Consider the following 15,795-nt stretch of genomic DNA (forward strand, 5'->3'; position numbering starts at 1 on the left):
GGACAAGGCAGAATTCCGTTACTGTGTCCTAATATGACAACTTCTGATGAAGTGAATTGGGCAAACTCAACTCCTGCTTGCAACAACCTCCCTTTTTTATACCAACATGTGGTCTTTGGTAGCATGAGCAGGCAGTTAGCAATATTAAGACTGGTCAGAATTAACCGATGGTCAGAATTTCCTACTTAACCCACCTTCTACATTTTGACCTGGACCGCTCAGTTGTTGTTGTTTGTTTTAAGGCAAGTTCAGTGGTGGTGATGGGAGAGACCTGACCTGACAGAGGTGTATAAGGGTATGCAGCGTGGAGAAAGTCGGTGGTGGTTTGATGTTGTTTTCCCCCTCCCTCTCTGGACACCAGAACCCTGAGGTCATCCGATGAAGCTGAATGCTAGAAGTTTCAGGAGAGAGCAAAATATAGGACTTTTTCGCACAGCACATAGTTAAACTATGGAACTCACTGCCACGGCAGGCAGTAATGGTCCCCAAAATTAGATGGCTTCAAAAGAGGATTGCACAAATTTATGAAGAAGTCTATCAATGGCTACTAACCACAACAGCTGTAAACCTCTGAATACCTGTCGCCATAGCTGCCAAGTTATCCTTTTTTTCAGGGATTCTCCATTATGCTGAATAGGCTTCCTCGCAAGAAAAGGGAAAACTTGGCAGCTATGCCTGTCGCTGAGAATAACAAGTGAGGAGAGAACAGTTGCACTCAGGTCCTGCTTCCAGGTTTCTCAGGGGGATCTGGTTGTGCACTGTGTGTGGGAAGTTAGATGCTGCCCCAGTGATCGCTCTTTTGCCAGCAATTAAGACTCTTACTGTAAGAGCAAAGGGCATATCGGGCCACAGAGAGATACTAAGCATGCTCCATCCGTGCCAGCCCTTCTTCTCTCCCCTAAAAAAATATCCTATCTAAGCTTTTTTATATTTAGCTTGTTAAATTACTTTCCCACAATCCACGTTGCTTAGAAATGATCCCACGTTTGCTGCCTCCACGTTGTCAGTAGAGGGGCGGGAGGGGAGCTGGCTCAAAGTGAGGGCAAGAAGCTGGCAGGAAGGCGTCAGAGAGCTCTACCAGGCATGCGTAGAAAGGACCACGCATGTGCAGTAACACTCCGTAGGTTGAGGCGTGTGGAGGGCGAGGCCGCGGCCCGGTGGGTGCAAGGGAAGACTAAGAAGGCCAGCGGCGAGCCAAAGTGCCCCTCAGCGGAAGCCTGTCACCGTCATGGCAAGGGACGTGAAGAGTAAGCTGTCCAAGAATCTGCTGCGCATGAAGGTAAGAAGAGCGCGGTGTGGAGATTATATAGAACGAACGGGCGCCGAAGGAAACCGAGCCGAATGGCTTCGGCAAGGGGCGGGGCCAATTTTATCCTTTCCGAAAAGCTTCGGGTGACAAGCCGAAGAGAGTCGAGCGGCTGCTTTACGGACGAAAGCAAGCCGAGTGGCTTCGGGAATGGGCGAGGGAGCGACAGGTCGGATCGAATCTGAGGGGGAAAGGTCAGCCGAACGGCTTCGTGTTTGGAACGGGGCGGGGAAAGGGAAGCAGAGTGCAGCCGAATAGCTTCTTAGGCAACGCGAGAGGAGTCGAGGGGCTTCGGGTGGAGCCGGAGAAGGACAACTCCCCGCCCCATCTGCGCGCTGTAACTTGAAAAAGAGAGGTGCCGGGGTTCAAGCATGATCACCAGTACCTGCCTCAGGTTCCTTCTGGTAGGGCAAGCATTTGGAAATGCTCTCTGCCTATCTAAGCAGAGATAAACACGAGGCAGAGATAAACACGCCCCCCCCCATGTTTTCTAGCCTCCAGTGACTAAAATAAATTGGAACCTGGGGCTGAACCGCAACACAAATTAGTTGTTGTTTAGTCGTTTAGTCTTGTCCGACTCTTCGTGACCCCATGAACCATAGCACGCCAGGCACTCCTGTCTTGCACTGCCTCCCGCAGTTTGCTCAAACTCATGTTCGTAGCTTCGAGAACACTGTCCAACCATCTTGTCCTCTGTCGTCCCCTTCTCCTAGTGCCCTCAATCTTTCCCAACATCAGGGTCTTTGCCAAGGATTCTTCTCTTCTCATGAGGTGGCCAAAGTATGGGAGTCTCAGCTTCACGATATGTTCTTCCAGTGAGCACTCAGGGTTGATTTCCTTAAGAATGGATAGGTTTGATCTTCTTGCAGTCCATGGGACTCTCAAGAGTCTCCTCCAGCACCATAATTCAAAAGCATCAATTCTTCGGCTATCAGCCTTCTTTATGGTCCAGCTCTCACTTCCATACATCACTACTGGGAAAACTATAGCTTTAACTATACGGACCTTTGTAGGCAAGGTGATGTCTCTGCTTTTTAAGATGCTGTCTAGGTTTGTCATTGCTTTTCTCCCAAGAAGCAGGCGTCTTTTAATTTCGTGACTGCTGTCACCATCTGCAGTGATCAAGGAGCCCAAGAAAGTAAAATCTCTCACTGCCTCCATTTCTTCCCCTTCTATTTGCCAGGAGGTGATGGGACCAGTGGCCATGATCTTGGTTTTTTTTGATGTTGAGCTTCAGACCATATGTTGCGCTCTCCTCTTTCACCCTCATTAAAAGGTTCTTTAATTCCTCCTCACTTTCTGCCATCAAAGTTGTGTCATCTGCATATCTGAGGTTGTTGATATTTCTTCCGGCAATCTTAATTCCGGTTTGGGATTCATCTAGTCCAGCCTTTCGCATGATGAATTCTGCATATAAGTTAAATAAGCAGGGAGACAATATACAACCTTGCCTTACTCCTTTCCCAATTTTGAACCAATCATTTGTTCCATATCCAGTTCTAACTGTAGCTTCTTGTCCCACATAGAGATTTCTCAGGAGACAGATGAGGTGATCAGGCACTCCCATTTCTTTAAGAACTTGCCATAGTTTGCTGTGGTCGACACAGTCAAAGGCTTTTGCATAGTCAATGAAGCAGAAGTAGATGTTTTTCTGGAACTCTCTAGCTTTCTCCATAATCCAGCGCATGTTTGCTATTTGGTCTCTGGTTCCTCTGCCCCTTCGAAATCCAGCTTGCACTTCTGGGAGTTCTCGGTCCACATACTGCCTAAGCCTGCCTTGTAGAATTTTAAGCATAACCTTGCTAGCGTGTGAAATGAGCGCAACACAAATTAGGTCATGCTTAAGTTAAAGTGCCTAACCTAAGTTAAGGTGCATGGAAGATTGATCTGCCTTCACAGACCTGTTTTGCAAGGTGTTCTTACAAATTTTAGATTTTGGGGTATGCGCTTGACTGGTTTTCAGTGGGAAGCATGTACCAAGGTTTTTTTCAGTGCTCAAAGGAAAGTATATACTGAATTCTTAGAAAGTCTTCCTTCTCAAGTGGCAGAATGCACACAATTATATTATTATTGTTTCAATTATGGTTTATTACCCGCCCTTCACCCCAAGGTATTAAACAATATTAAGTACTATGCATGCAGATTTCTGTACACTCAGAACAGACGGTTGGTATGGAGTGGCTGATAAAAGTTTTAGGGACTAGGTGTGGAGTTCAGAACGTCTGGAATGCAGTGGCTGAAAATTAAATGCAAGTGCAGCATTTATCCTTGGTGTTACCAATGCAAGCTCCATTTCAGTATAAATGTCTTATCAGAGCCAAACTGATAATATCAGAATTCATGGTGCTTCCAGTTCTGTGACTTTTGTTTGATTTTTTCATTCAGCAGTAAGTGGCCTTATCCCTGTTGGGAAATTCCATTCCACCTTAAGGAGCAGATGTGTGAGATTGTTACATGTCACATGTCTGTTTACATTCCAGCACAGTCTGCTGGGAACTTCCGTTTGTGTATAGCTTTTGTTTTTGAGACCCTCTGAGGAGGCGAAGGAGAGATGATATGGTTTTTTGTCCTGATTTATGCTTAATAAATCTGCTTGTAATTAAGGTTTCACAAGCCTTATCACGCCGCTTCTGTTCCCGCAGTGCGTTCTGCTAGTATAGTGTGCTCAGACTTTTGAAGTCTGAGTCACTGGTTTACGTCACACCAGGGGTATTGTCCAGCATGTCGGCTGGAAGGGCATGATCCAGCTGGGGGCTAGCCAGCTGGCCTCTTGACCCCTTCTGGATGCTGACAATCCCCTGCCTCCTACTAGCTACACCACAGCTTGGAATATATTGGTGAACCTATCCTAAGACCAGGGTTCAAATCCAAGCTTGGCCATGGTGCTTACTAGGTGACCTTGGGCCAGTCACTGTGTCTCAACCTAACCTCCCTCCCTTGTGAGGATAGAATGGGGAGGAGGAAGGCAATGTGTCACATTGAAATCCTTGGAGGAAACGTAGGATGTAAATGTAATGTCACAGATTTTGGACTGTGCTTGTGCTCACTGAGAGTAAGAACGAAGGCCACCAGAGCTTTTGAACTAAGCTGAAGTATACAGGATTCTAGGGGAAAGCATCAGAACTTAGGGGTATAGGAAACTGCACATGCTACATCAAAATATCTGCCCATCTGTCTATTTTATTGACTAGGGAATAGCTTATGGTCTTAATCAGGGGTCGGCAAGGTTCACCTCGCCTGGGCCAGTTCACTCCCGCGGAGATGGCTTCGTGGGTCAGATGCGCATGCGCAGATGCGATTTCCGGCATCTGCACAGACACGATTTCTGGCGCCGTGGAAGTGAGTGCTGTGCCAGAGGAGTCGCCGAGCGGGCAGCTCGATTCGGGGGCAGCTTGGGGGTTGTTTAAATGACCCCCATGGGCTGCTTGTAACCCCGTGAACCGCAGGTCTTAATACTTTAAAGTGGAGATGTCAAGAGTCAAACATGGAACTTTCCGCATGCCAGGCCACTTAGTTCTCTTGTCTCCCATAAGCCCACAATCAGCAGTTTGCAGCATAAGGCTGTATGCACACTAACAAATCTATTTATTAGATTTATGAATTGCCTTGTGCAAGGTGTTGGAAGGTGATGTACCATATAAAACAGCGCATAACAGATAGAAAGAAAAATATAAAATCCAAAGTTAAAACACTATAAAGTAATCCAATCTGGGAAGCAGATCAAGAAATATACCCAAATCTACAAAATATATCCTCCCATGATGACATAATCACCACAGCATAGTCTATTCTGAAGACCTGTAATGTCAGCGCTCAAAATTCCTAACACTGGGGGGGGGGACTTTTGCATGGCCCCCAAAAGCACATTTGATGCAGATTTAAAGCAGATGGCTTCTCCCAAAGAATCCTGGGAATTGTTTCCCCCTTACAGAGCTACAATTCCCAGTATTCTGAACAAACTGCAGTTCCCAGAATTCCATGTGGGATGTGGGGGAAGTCATGAGCTTTAAATGTATGGTGTGGGTCTGCCCTTAGTTTTGTTGGATTTTGTCCAAGCTAAATGTTGTTCTTTTGCTGGCTAGAGTTTTACATTGACTGGTAATGGTAGGACCTTGCTGCAACTGTGCTAATATTACTCATAATTCCCTCCCGCAACTCCTCAGTATAATTGTGTGGCAAGTTGTGGGGAGAGAGAGAGAGAGAGAGATGAATAAAGCCCTGACCTAGCGATCGCCCTTGGATTTGCGGATCCAGTGTCAAGCCCTTGGTGGAATTAGTCTCGGCTCAGCGGCTAATGGGCTCCGTCGCTGTCCGATAATGTAGCACGCAACTCAGCGGAAGAAGAACGCGGCAGTGTGATTGATGATCGCTTCGCTTCCAGGGAACAACATCTTGAGTTTAATTGCCATTAATTTTTAAAAATATAAATATTCATTAAGTATTTATAACTCAATATCGCCAGGCCTTCATGGTTTATTTGCTTCGGTTTTGTGGTTGCGCCGTTCCTGTTTTATCTTCATCTTTGAGATTAAAATTACCTTCAACTCATGTAACAAGCAAGGCGATTTTTTTTATTATTATTTTTTAACAGGAAAGGGGGGGAAAGAAAATATTTTTAGTCTGCCACAGTTTACATTGTACCAGGGGTAGCCCTACATCAGAAGGCAATTAAAAAAGGTTATCTGGAAATGACTGTGGGTGCAGTGCGATGATCGTCCTGTTTATTCAGAATTAAGCCTTGCTTTTGGTAGTGCAGTGCCCTAATCTGTAATCCTGTTTACTTAGAAGTGAGTTTTACTGTGTCAGATCATTGGGGCTTCTGACCCAGCACGGCTAAGATCAGTCAGGAACACTTCCATAGGCCATGTGCTCCTAAGTAATACCGTTAACATGAGTTGTGTTCATTTGAGGGAGATCAGCTTCATTTTGTAGTTCGGTCAGCAACAAATACAAAGAGACTTCCTAACTACAATGACAGTGGGGGGTAAGAGAGTGAAAATTCATGTCGAAAAACTCACCATGCCAATAACTCTGTGCTCATGCTGTCCAGGGTGGAAGGTGGGGAGGGATGTATTTTTTAAACATCTCCTCCACCACCACTTCTGACTGTCTTTCAAAATTTCCGCTTCCTTTGTTCCTTGCTTTTGACAACACAAAGGCTGACTGTAACACAGATCTGTCTCGTGACTTACATGTACTTGTTAGGTAGAGCAAAAAACCAGAAAGCAGGACCTGAGCACAAGAGCACCCCCTCCATGGCTTCCAGGAACTGGGATCCAGTTATACCTGGGAAAGAACCCTCTCTGAAACCCCTGGAGATCTGCTGCCAGTCAGTGCTGGAAGGACCAATGGTCCGATCTTCTATAAAACAGCTACCTTTGTTCACCTGCAGCTCTCAAAATGCAAAGCCTATCTTCAAGTGGTTCGTTTTCTGTTATACTGTAGTTTACTGCCTGTTACAGGCATTTAGCTGCCGCATCCTGCTTCAGAAACTGCAGGGCACTCTGTTGCGGGGCCATTAGCAAATGTAGCGTGTGGAGGATGTCAAATGATCCATTTGCAGTCTGTACATGGTGGAGGGCTGTGCTCTTAGGCAGGGATGCTGGAACTGCGAAACTGTTCTTAGGGAATGAGAAGTACCCAAGTACAGTATGTCCCTGATTCAACTGTAAAATATTAGAGACGATGAGCTAGTTACACGGTTCATTGGATTCAACCCCATGTTGTCTGAATCAACTTGCTGTGAATGCATGTATTTATTTCTTTATTTTAACTGCTAGCGCTGGGCCATAATTATTAACAAAGCCCAGTGGTTTCTTATCTGGGACTTGTCTATGAGCAAGAAGCCTGCCCTGTTTGCTAGCTGGAAGGTCTGCTTTTCTGCGGCGGAAAGTGGCCTTTTCCCCTGCCAGCCCCCCCCCCCCGAAACCATTTCAAACAACATCAGCAAGTCGATTTGTGCTGGAGGCTCTACCCTATTGTCTTCCCAAATCCCTCGCTGCAAAGTGAGCCTTTAGGTCCCCCAATGCACACAAACTCTAAAGCTTTGGAGAAACAAAGAGAGACTCTGAAAAGGCGAATAGAACTGCACACAACTTCTGCAAGCACAGCTGAATCTCGGTTGCAGACCTTTTGGGACCAGAGATGGTTCATAACTGTGTAAAGTTCATAACTTTCATGAATTCCCTTGCCACACACCAGCCCTTTCCATCTCCCCTCTTCAGATCCAGCATAGCCTCTCTGACTCAAGAAATGATTCCAGATACCAGTCACACCATTGGCTAGCAGGAAGGGGATTAGATATTTCTATGGGTTTAGTTGGGACATAGAAAATCGCAAGTCTTTCATTGCCTAAGTAGATGGTTTTCAAAAAAAATTCTACTCTCCAGAAACCCTGTCCACAGTGACTTTTCTACTGAGGGCCACCTGTCTGCTCTGGGATGGATGAGGAATCCTGAGGCCCTCGTAGTGTTGATGGATTTCAGGTCCCGTCATCCTTGACAATGGGCTGTGTTATCTGGGGCCACTGGTATGCCTACCCTTATTGTAGAAGATATTGGGTTATGTTCCAGGAACATAAAGAAAACATCACAAGGCAAACTAGATCCTCCAAGCCTGAAGTCTGCCCACAACTGGTATAAACATTACTCAGCTAAATTGCCAATGATCTGACTTGGCAAAACACGGCTTCCAATGTTCCGAAGTCCGGATATCAAGAATTTTCAAGTTCCAGTTCAGTGAGTTGCATCCAGGGCTAGTCCAACTCGAAGTAAACCCATAGAAATTAAGAGGCGTGATTGGGTTAGGGCCATAATTTCAGTGGGCCTGCCCTGAGTAAAACTTAGTTGGATGTAGCCCAATATGTTTTTGTACAAGTTTCAGCATAACAGTGTGTTGTTTTACCCCAACTGGTATGCAAATGAAATGCAAATTAGCAGTGGCCTTTGGCTTGTTTCTGGCACACCCCTCAGCACTGATTCCTCTCCCGCTCTTCCTTTCCCACGCATCCTGCTGGCTATGGAGCTACATCACATATCAGCAGGGGATCTTAGTGTCTCTCTCACCCTTAGTTCCTTCTTCACAGCTTGATATATTTTCCCCCAGGACACGGTGCTTCGGCCCTGGAAGCCCAAACAAATGCTCATTTGCAGAGTTTTAATTGCCTTGCAGCTGCTGAAACTGGTTAGGTATTTTTATCTGTAGCTCTTTGGTGTCTAATCTCTTGTTTTATACATAAATATAATGATAGTTAACTGGGTACTTACAGGGGAAATTTGCCCATTGAGATTTACAATTGAATAAGTAACCAGTTCCCTTCATTTACTTGTGACCCTCCATAGCGGCATCCTCTTTTCATCTTCCCCTCTTTTTCACCAGTTCTGAGAAGTGGTGGAGGGTGGTCCATGGGGGTGAACAAGGCACTGTCCCAGCAACTTCACTGGCCCCACCCAGGCCTCACCTACAGCCACCTTCTTCTCCTTAGTCTCAGTGTTGGCCTTGTACAACTCAGCAAGGAGTTATATATAAAGTTATACATAAAGTCTGCAGAACAAGCACCACTGCAGAATTTAGCTTTTGCACAGTGCTGTTGGGACCTTTCTAGTCCTCTTGAAGCACAAAATGTTTTCCTCCTCCTCCGTTTCCATGCTTGGTCTATTAAAATAGTTAACAAGAGACTTCAATTGCCCTCACTCAGTATCTTAGCAATACTTCCCAAAGATGAAAGCTGTTCATGCATACTTAAAATCAGTTGCCTAGGGCGTTTGGAAGTCTTTCTGAACCTCAGTGCATCAATAATGCTTTCCCTGCATTTCTGAAATGAATTTTTGCACCGCTGAGAAAAGCTGCCAACAATTTTTTAAACAAAAATATATATGAAAACACAGCATGGTGCAAGAGATGGTACCAGCTAAGAAAAACCCACGATTTCTGACCCTGCTCTTTCGAAATGCTAAAATACTTTCCAGTGTTTTAAACCATTCTCCCCTTCCCGGCAGATATTCAGCAGTATATGTGCATTTGTATTTAGTTCTCATTGGCCCCTGTGCGGAAAGAGAAGGGCAGATTGCCCTCTTAAGTTACTTTTCCAAAATATTTTTTTCTCCATCTGTAAAACTCAGTTTTCCCAGATAGGCTGATACTTCCTGCTTTCTAAATACTGTAACCATTTACATAGGAAGCTGCGTTATACGAGTCGAACAATCTAGCTCAGTATTGTGTGCACTGACTGACTATCTCTCTCCAGGTTTTCAGACAGAGGACTTTCCTTGCTATACTTGGAAATGCTGGAGGTTGAACCTGGGACCTTCTGCGTACAAAGGATATGCTCTGTTTCTGAGCTGTGGCCCTTTTAGCCGTCACAGTTTAGCACCTGAATTCAAGTATTGGTATATTTGAGAAAGATAATAAATTCATTGATCCTTCAACCTCACTTTGTCAAAAAGCATTACTTTTCTCTCTGCACCTGGATTATATATGCAAAACCCACATAGGGGTTTCCACAAATGCTTATGCCACAGTAAATTCTTCTTTTGCTACTAGTGGACAATGTAGCCATCCCTCTAGAAATTGCACTTTGGAGATATTTCATGTATAAAACAATCAACACTCTCTGCCCATGGAGGAGACCTTCTTTATGCATCTTGTCTTTCAGTTCATGCAAAGGGGCTTGGATTCAGAAACCAAAAAGCAGCTTGAAGAGGAGGAAAAGAAAATAATCAGCAAGGAACATTGGTTCCTGGATCTGCCGGAGCTAAAGGAAAAGGAGTAAGTTTGTTGTGTTGTTGTGTGCCCCCCCCCACACCTTCCATGAATGTGGAGCAAAACCAGAAATGCCTTCTAAAACACTATAGCATCTTGGGACATAGGAAATTGCAGTATATCGAGTCAGACCGTTGGTCCATCTAGCTCCCATACCTGCCAAGTCTCCCGCTGAAAAATGCGGGATCAGCAGCAGCACGGCACCAGAAGTTGCATAGAAGCAACTTCCGGTGCCGCTCTGCCCAGGGTGGGCACCGGAAATAGGGCAGAGCAGCACTGGAAGTAGCTTCTACGCATGCCCAGCGGCCATCTTGGTGGTGGTTGCTTGGCGACGGCCATCTTGGTGGTGGCCGCATGGCAGCGGCCATCTTTGTGACAGCCGCCGCCATGCGGCCACCACCAAGATGGCCGCCGGGCATGCGTAGAAGTGACATCCGGTGCCGTTCTGCCCTATTTCCGGTGCCCACACATGGGCAGAGCAGCACCCAAAATGGAGGCTCCCTGACAGGTAGGAAATCCGGGGGATTTCCGGGATTTTTCTCCATTCGGGAGAACAGCAGGAAACGGATTAAAATCTGGGGGTTTATAGCGAAAATGAGATACTTGGCAGCTAAGACACAGACTGTCAACTGCTACCCAGGGTTTCAGATGTGAGTCTTTCCCATCTTGAATCCTAACATCGGCAGGTGAGGCCTTGGTGGTGCCACTGCTGGAGGATGCCAAGTGGGCATTAACCCATGACCTTCCTTTTCAGTAGCAGTGCCCCATTTGTGTGTCCCTCACTCATTACTGATGTTCGGAAGGCATTTAAAAACATTCCTGTTTACCCAGGCATTTGATAGCTGAAAGACACAGTTCCTTGAAAACCTGGAATCTGGAAACTGGCTGAGAGAATGTTTTTAATTGCTTGTAGAATGTTTTGTAGCTGTTTTTAGAATGCCTTAAATACCATTATTTATGTGTTTGCCACCCAGGGGTTCTTATGTTGACAAGGCAGTGTATAAACCGAGTGAGTGAGTGCCTGGAAATTCCAGAGGTTGAACTCAGGACCTTCTAGATGCAAAGCAAAGGCTCTGGCACTGAGCTGTGGCTTTTCCTTTGTCAGTCTTTATCTCCTGGCAGTCCTCCTACAAGGATGCTAAGGTAATCTTGCTCATTTGATTCTCTCTAAGACTTCTGCTTTATTATTATTTATTTACAGGAGCTTTATTATAGAAGAAAGAAGCTTTGTGCCATGTGAAGACCTCCTGTATGGCAGAATGTCATTTAAAGGTTTCAACCCTGAAGTCGAGGTATTGTCAAGGGCACTCCTTTATCCTTTCCGCGTCTGCTGTAGCATCATGGTTGAAAGAGTGAGCAAGGAAGCATTAATGTTTCTTAAAAAAAAAAGCACAGAAAGCTTAACTTGCAGATTCCACCTCTGCCACGATTAGCTACAGGTCCTCTCATCCGTAACCCCATCCCCTACCAAAAATACAGAGGGGTGTGTGGTTATACTTACAGGGCTTGTTTATTTAGTTATTTAAAGGACTGGGATTTTTTACTTTGCTCTTAGAGTGGTTTACAGTTAAATAAATAGAAAGGAAAGAAGGAGAAGAAAACTGTCCCCTGGCTTACAAAGGCACAAAAGGAAAAAGGTATGGGGTGGGAAGAGGAAAAGAAAGCAAGGAAGCTCAGGCACATTTCTTAAAGTTGCTGAATTCTCTCATCAGCATAATGGGATGAAAACTGTTCAAAGTGAGGTGGGGCCAAAGGAAGCAGATCTCTTGGTAGAGTCAATGAAGTGGATCGTTCTTCCCATCTCTCCCTGGCTGCAGCCTGATGGATTGGCTGCTGCTAAGTGGTAACTGAGGATGAGCCAAAGGCAACTGGTCCATACTGTTCACCAAACAAATATATATAACGCTTTGTATACTCTGAAGCACTGCAAAGGTGCCTGTTATTCTGGGTCAGATGTGCTAACAAATTGTAGCAGAAGAAGCCAGCACTACAACCCTCTCCCCAGCTGCCTCTCATCTCTGAAGGTGGGATTACCTGGAGAAAGACTTCTGATCAGAGGACGCAACTGCTCAGGTGGTCTCCACAATGCGATTCCACAATGCAGTGGAACTTCTCCCTCTCCACCCACCATGTGCCCCCTAAATCTGATCTGGGGGTTCTTTTCAAGCTCCAGAGCATTTCAGTGGGGGGGGGGTGTATAGGGAGAGGGGAGTGAGGGCAAGTTCTGTTGCTGAAGCAGAGATCCTTGCCCTAGCAGAACTACTTCGTTGGAGACCGCCCACCATGGGCTCTGTGATGGAAGGAAGGTGGGCTATAGTTGTAATAAAATAAAGGCAAAGGAAGGGTTGCAATCTTATATGCACAAATCTACATTCTGCCTGTGTCCATCTTTTTAAAAAGAGAAAAAGGAGGGGGAATGGTTGTTGCTCTTATTGCCAAATCTGTCTCCTTGACATTCTTCAAGGAGTGCAGTGCTTGAAACTGATAACCCAGTTTTTCGTTTTCAGAAGTTAATGATCCAGATGAACTCAAAGTACAAGACAGAAGAAATCGAAGAGGAAGATAATGCAATGGAAGCTGATGTATCGGATGAAGAAATGGCCAGAAGGTAACCATTACCATTTATGACACAGATGACATTACCGAGAAGATGTGTTGCTGCCTTTTCTCCTTACAAAGTGAAAACCTCCCAAACAACCACATGCTTGACATACAAAGCACTTCTTCTTCTGTGTGGTGCTGTTGTTTCTTAAACAGAGTATTTTATAGTGGAAATGAGATGATCTGATGAGTTGTTGGTTTTGGTTTGTTTGTTTTAAAAATAACCTGCTTTCTCCAGGCACTCTAGCTGGAAGTCAGATACATCAATAGTAACTTATTGCAGGTTATAGCCATCCATTTCGGGGCAGGGGGCAGGGATGGCTCCAAGGGAATAATATATAACCATTCATAGAAAACTGTTTGTTAAAATCCATTCATATGTTCGCTTTCAAAACTTGCAGAGGAATACCAATAAATCAACACCATAGCTTCTATAATAAACACCAATTTATTTATTTTTTAAAGCGGTACACCTACAGTAGAAGATGCTTCAGGTGAAGGTTGGTTGGAAGCTCATTCCATTCCAGCTGTGCAGCGAGTTGGCTAACATTGATAAAAGCTGATTGAAGGCTTTGTTACACCCAAATCAAACTACTGGGCCATCTGACTCACTGCTGCCGTTATTATTGCTATTATTATTATTGTTGTTGTTATTATTATTTATTAAATTTATTAGTCTTTTTCCTTGACAGATCAAAGTGACTTCCAATATTTTATGCAAAAAAAGGAATACATAAATTAAAACCATAAAAAACCCACCCAAAGCCTACATTAAAATAGCCTGCCCATGCAATAATTGAGCCATCAATAGTTAAAAGGCTTTATAAATGAATGTTTTTTTGCCTGGTGCATAAAGATATGTAATGATGGTGCCGGGCAAGCCTTTTCATGCTGAGCATTCCATAAATGGGGAGCCACCACTCTTATGGCCTGTTCTCATGTTGCCACCTTCCAGACCTCCTGTGGAGGGCCTCGGATGGCGATCGCCATCTGCAGTATCCTGTCCCAACCAGGTACTTTGGACTCCTCATCACCCTTGACCATTGGCTGTAGTGGCTGATGGGAGTTGGAGCCTAACAACATCCACAAGGTGCCACTTTTGCTGCCACTGCTTTCAAAGACCTTAAGGCAAGGAGAGTGAACTGGTGGCCCTGCAGGTGTTGTTGAACTCCAGCTCCCATCAGCCCCCAGCGACGCATGGACAATGAGGAGGGATGAGAGGAGATGGAAGAGCCACTGTCTTGTTCTCAAATGGTAAAGTATTTTCCTTAATTTAATTGTATTTTTCTAGGTACGAAACTTTAGTGGGAACTATTGGGAAGAAATTCTTAAAGAAGAGGAACCGGCACATGGTGGAAGACACAGAAGAGGATGAAAACAGCAACACGAGGCCTACCAAAGAAAAGAGAATGTTTTTGAAACCTCAAGATTAAATCACTTGGATGCTTTCTGTGCCCTTTAGACTGTGGAAATCTTATTTTGGACTATGGTAAAATGAGTTATTTTTATAAATCCCTGGATCTCTTCGCGCCTCTGGGACTGATGCATTTTTTATTTTTATGTTTTGGAGTTGGGAGCTACATAAATGAACATTATACATATACTCTTGATCTCTGTACAGTTTTTAGCAAAGGCATTTAAGAGCACAAGCACTGACTGAGCACTGCATGAAGCAGACAGGTTGTCACATGTGGCTGAGGACAGCTTTAGATTATGAATCTTAACTGCATGCAGAGTGTGTCAAAGCCAGGTGAGTTGCAACCCTGTTATAAGATAGTGATTATCCTATATAATAAAGTGCAAGTGTCTCTGCGTCCAGTATTCCCCGTGTCCCTGGGTTTGCGCTACTGCGCATGTGCCCCACGGACACAGGGATTGGACGCAGAGACTTGACGCGCGCACACGCACGCTCTCCGCACCCCCCCCACCCCTCTGCCTACCGTTTCCCTCTCAGTCCTCAGAAGAATCGCGGCCTTCTCCTGGGTGCCCGCTGGCCAGCTGGGCTCAGCGGAGTGCCCCGGCGAAGCGGCGGCCGTGGGAGGGGCCAGCCGGCCCCCCCACGCGCCACCGCCGCTGAAAAAGGCCGAATGTTCTAGCGCCCGTTTAGTAAACGGGCTGAATGACACTAGTATATATGTATACACACACTTTCTTTATACATATTGCTAGGGAGTTGCTGAGGAAGTATATTTCTTTTTTTAAAATGGTTTATTTATGTAATTGATTTATGTCCTTGGAAAAAAATTTATTGGTCTATTTTTAATTTTCTAGGGTGGTTTGAAGGTGCTCACCCCAATACTTTTGCCTGTTTAAAACTGTGACCCGTAAAAGAGAGGAGGGAAGGCAGAGCCACCTGTTCTTGTAGCTTCACATCTCAATAAATTTATTTGGGCCAATGTTCAATTTTGTTTAATTACCTTTATCAACATTTTCACCAGAAAAAAATGCAAAAAACAAACAGAAGTATGACTTCTATTGACTGTTCAGGAGTGCTGGGCAATTATTAATTTTAATTTGTACATGAAGACTACGGATTGAATTCCTTCCAGTGCCCTTGTGCTAATGGAAAAGGGTTTGATCCAGCACAGGACGGAATTGACAGTTAATTGAAACAGGGCCCCAGACTCAATTATACAAAAAGTAAGTAGCTCAATGCCTGGAGTATTTTGTGCTTAATGATACACGGATGAAAACCTTGGTCTCAAAAATACGTTAATAGCTATTCAAGGCGGATCAAATGTGTAAAGATAAAGGCTTTTTTTCTAACCCAAGAAGGGGGTCTTATTACTGCCAGAAAAATCTGATGCATTAGCTTATTTGGCTTTCCAGAGCTAATTAAATGCTGCTGGGTCAGTTACTCAAAATCTGACCACAAAGTATCACCGATCAGGAGTAAAAGTTAATGATTTTACAGCATCTCCCTTCCCTTTCCCAAGTTTTTTTTTTGGGGGGGGGAGTGTTTTCAGCTAGGAAATGATTTATTGACTATCATTTGAGGAGAACAACTCTGAACATACCCCCCTTTGCCCTTCTTACTCATTAATGAAGAAATTATTTCCCTTATGACTCAAGTCCTGTTTAGGGGGGAAAGTAGAGAGGGTTTTTGTTTCCCTGTTAGTCACAAGCAA

General features: G+C 44.8%; 1 protein-coding gene across 1 annotated transcript; it reads left to right on the forward strand.

Annotated features, from left to right (window-relative positions):
- The first annotated feature begins 1,120 nt into the window (after window positions 1-1,120).
- On the forward strand, window positions 1,121-15,070 carry MPHOSPH6 (M-phase phosphoprotein 6). The gene is made up of 5 exons (XM_035118197.3): window positions 1,121-1,279; window positions 9,960-10,072; window positions 11,268-11,358; window positions 12,574-12,674; window positions 13,959-15,070. The coding sequence occupies exons 1-5, from the start codon at window positions 1,229-1,231 to the stop codon at window positions 14,098-14,100; spliced, it is 498 nt and encodes a 165-aa protein (XP_034974088.1). The 5' UTR covers window positions 1,121-1,228; the 3' UTR covers window positions 14,101-15,070.
- Window positions 15,071-15,795: the final 725 nt, after the last annotated feature.

The sequence above is a fragment of the Zootoca vivipara genome, chromosome 6 (genome assembly GCF_965207765.1).
Source record: "Zootoca vivipara chromosome 6, rZooViv2.hap1.1, whole genome shotgun sequence".
Lineage (NCBI taxonomy): Eukaryota > Metazoa > Chordata > Lepidosauria > Squamata > Lacertidae > Zootoca > Zootoca vivipara.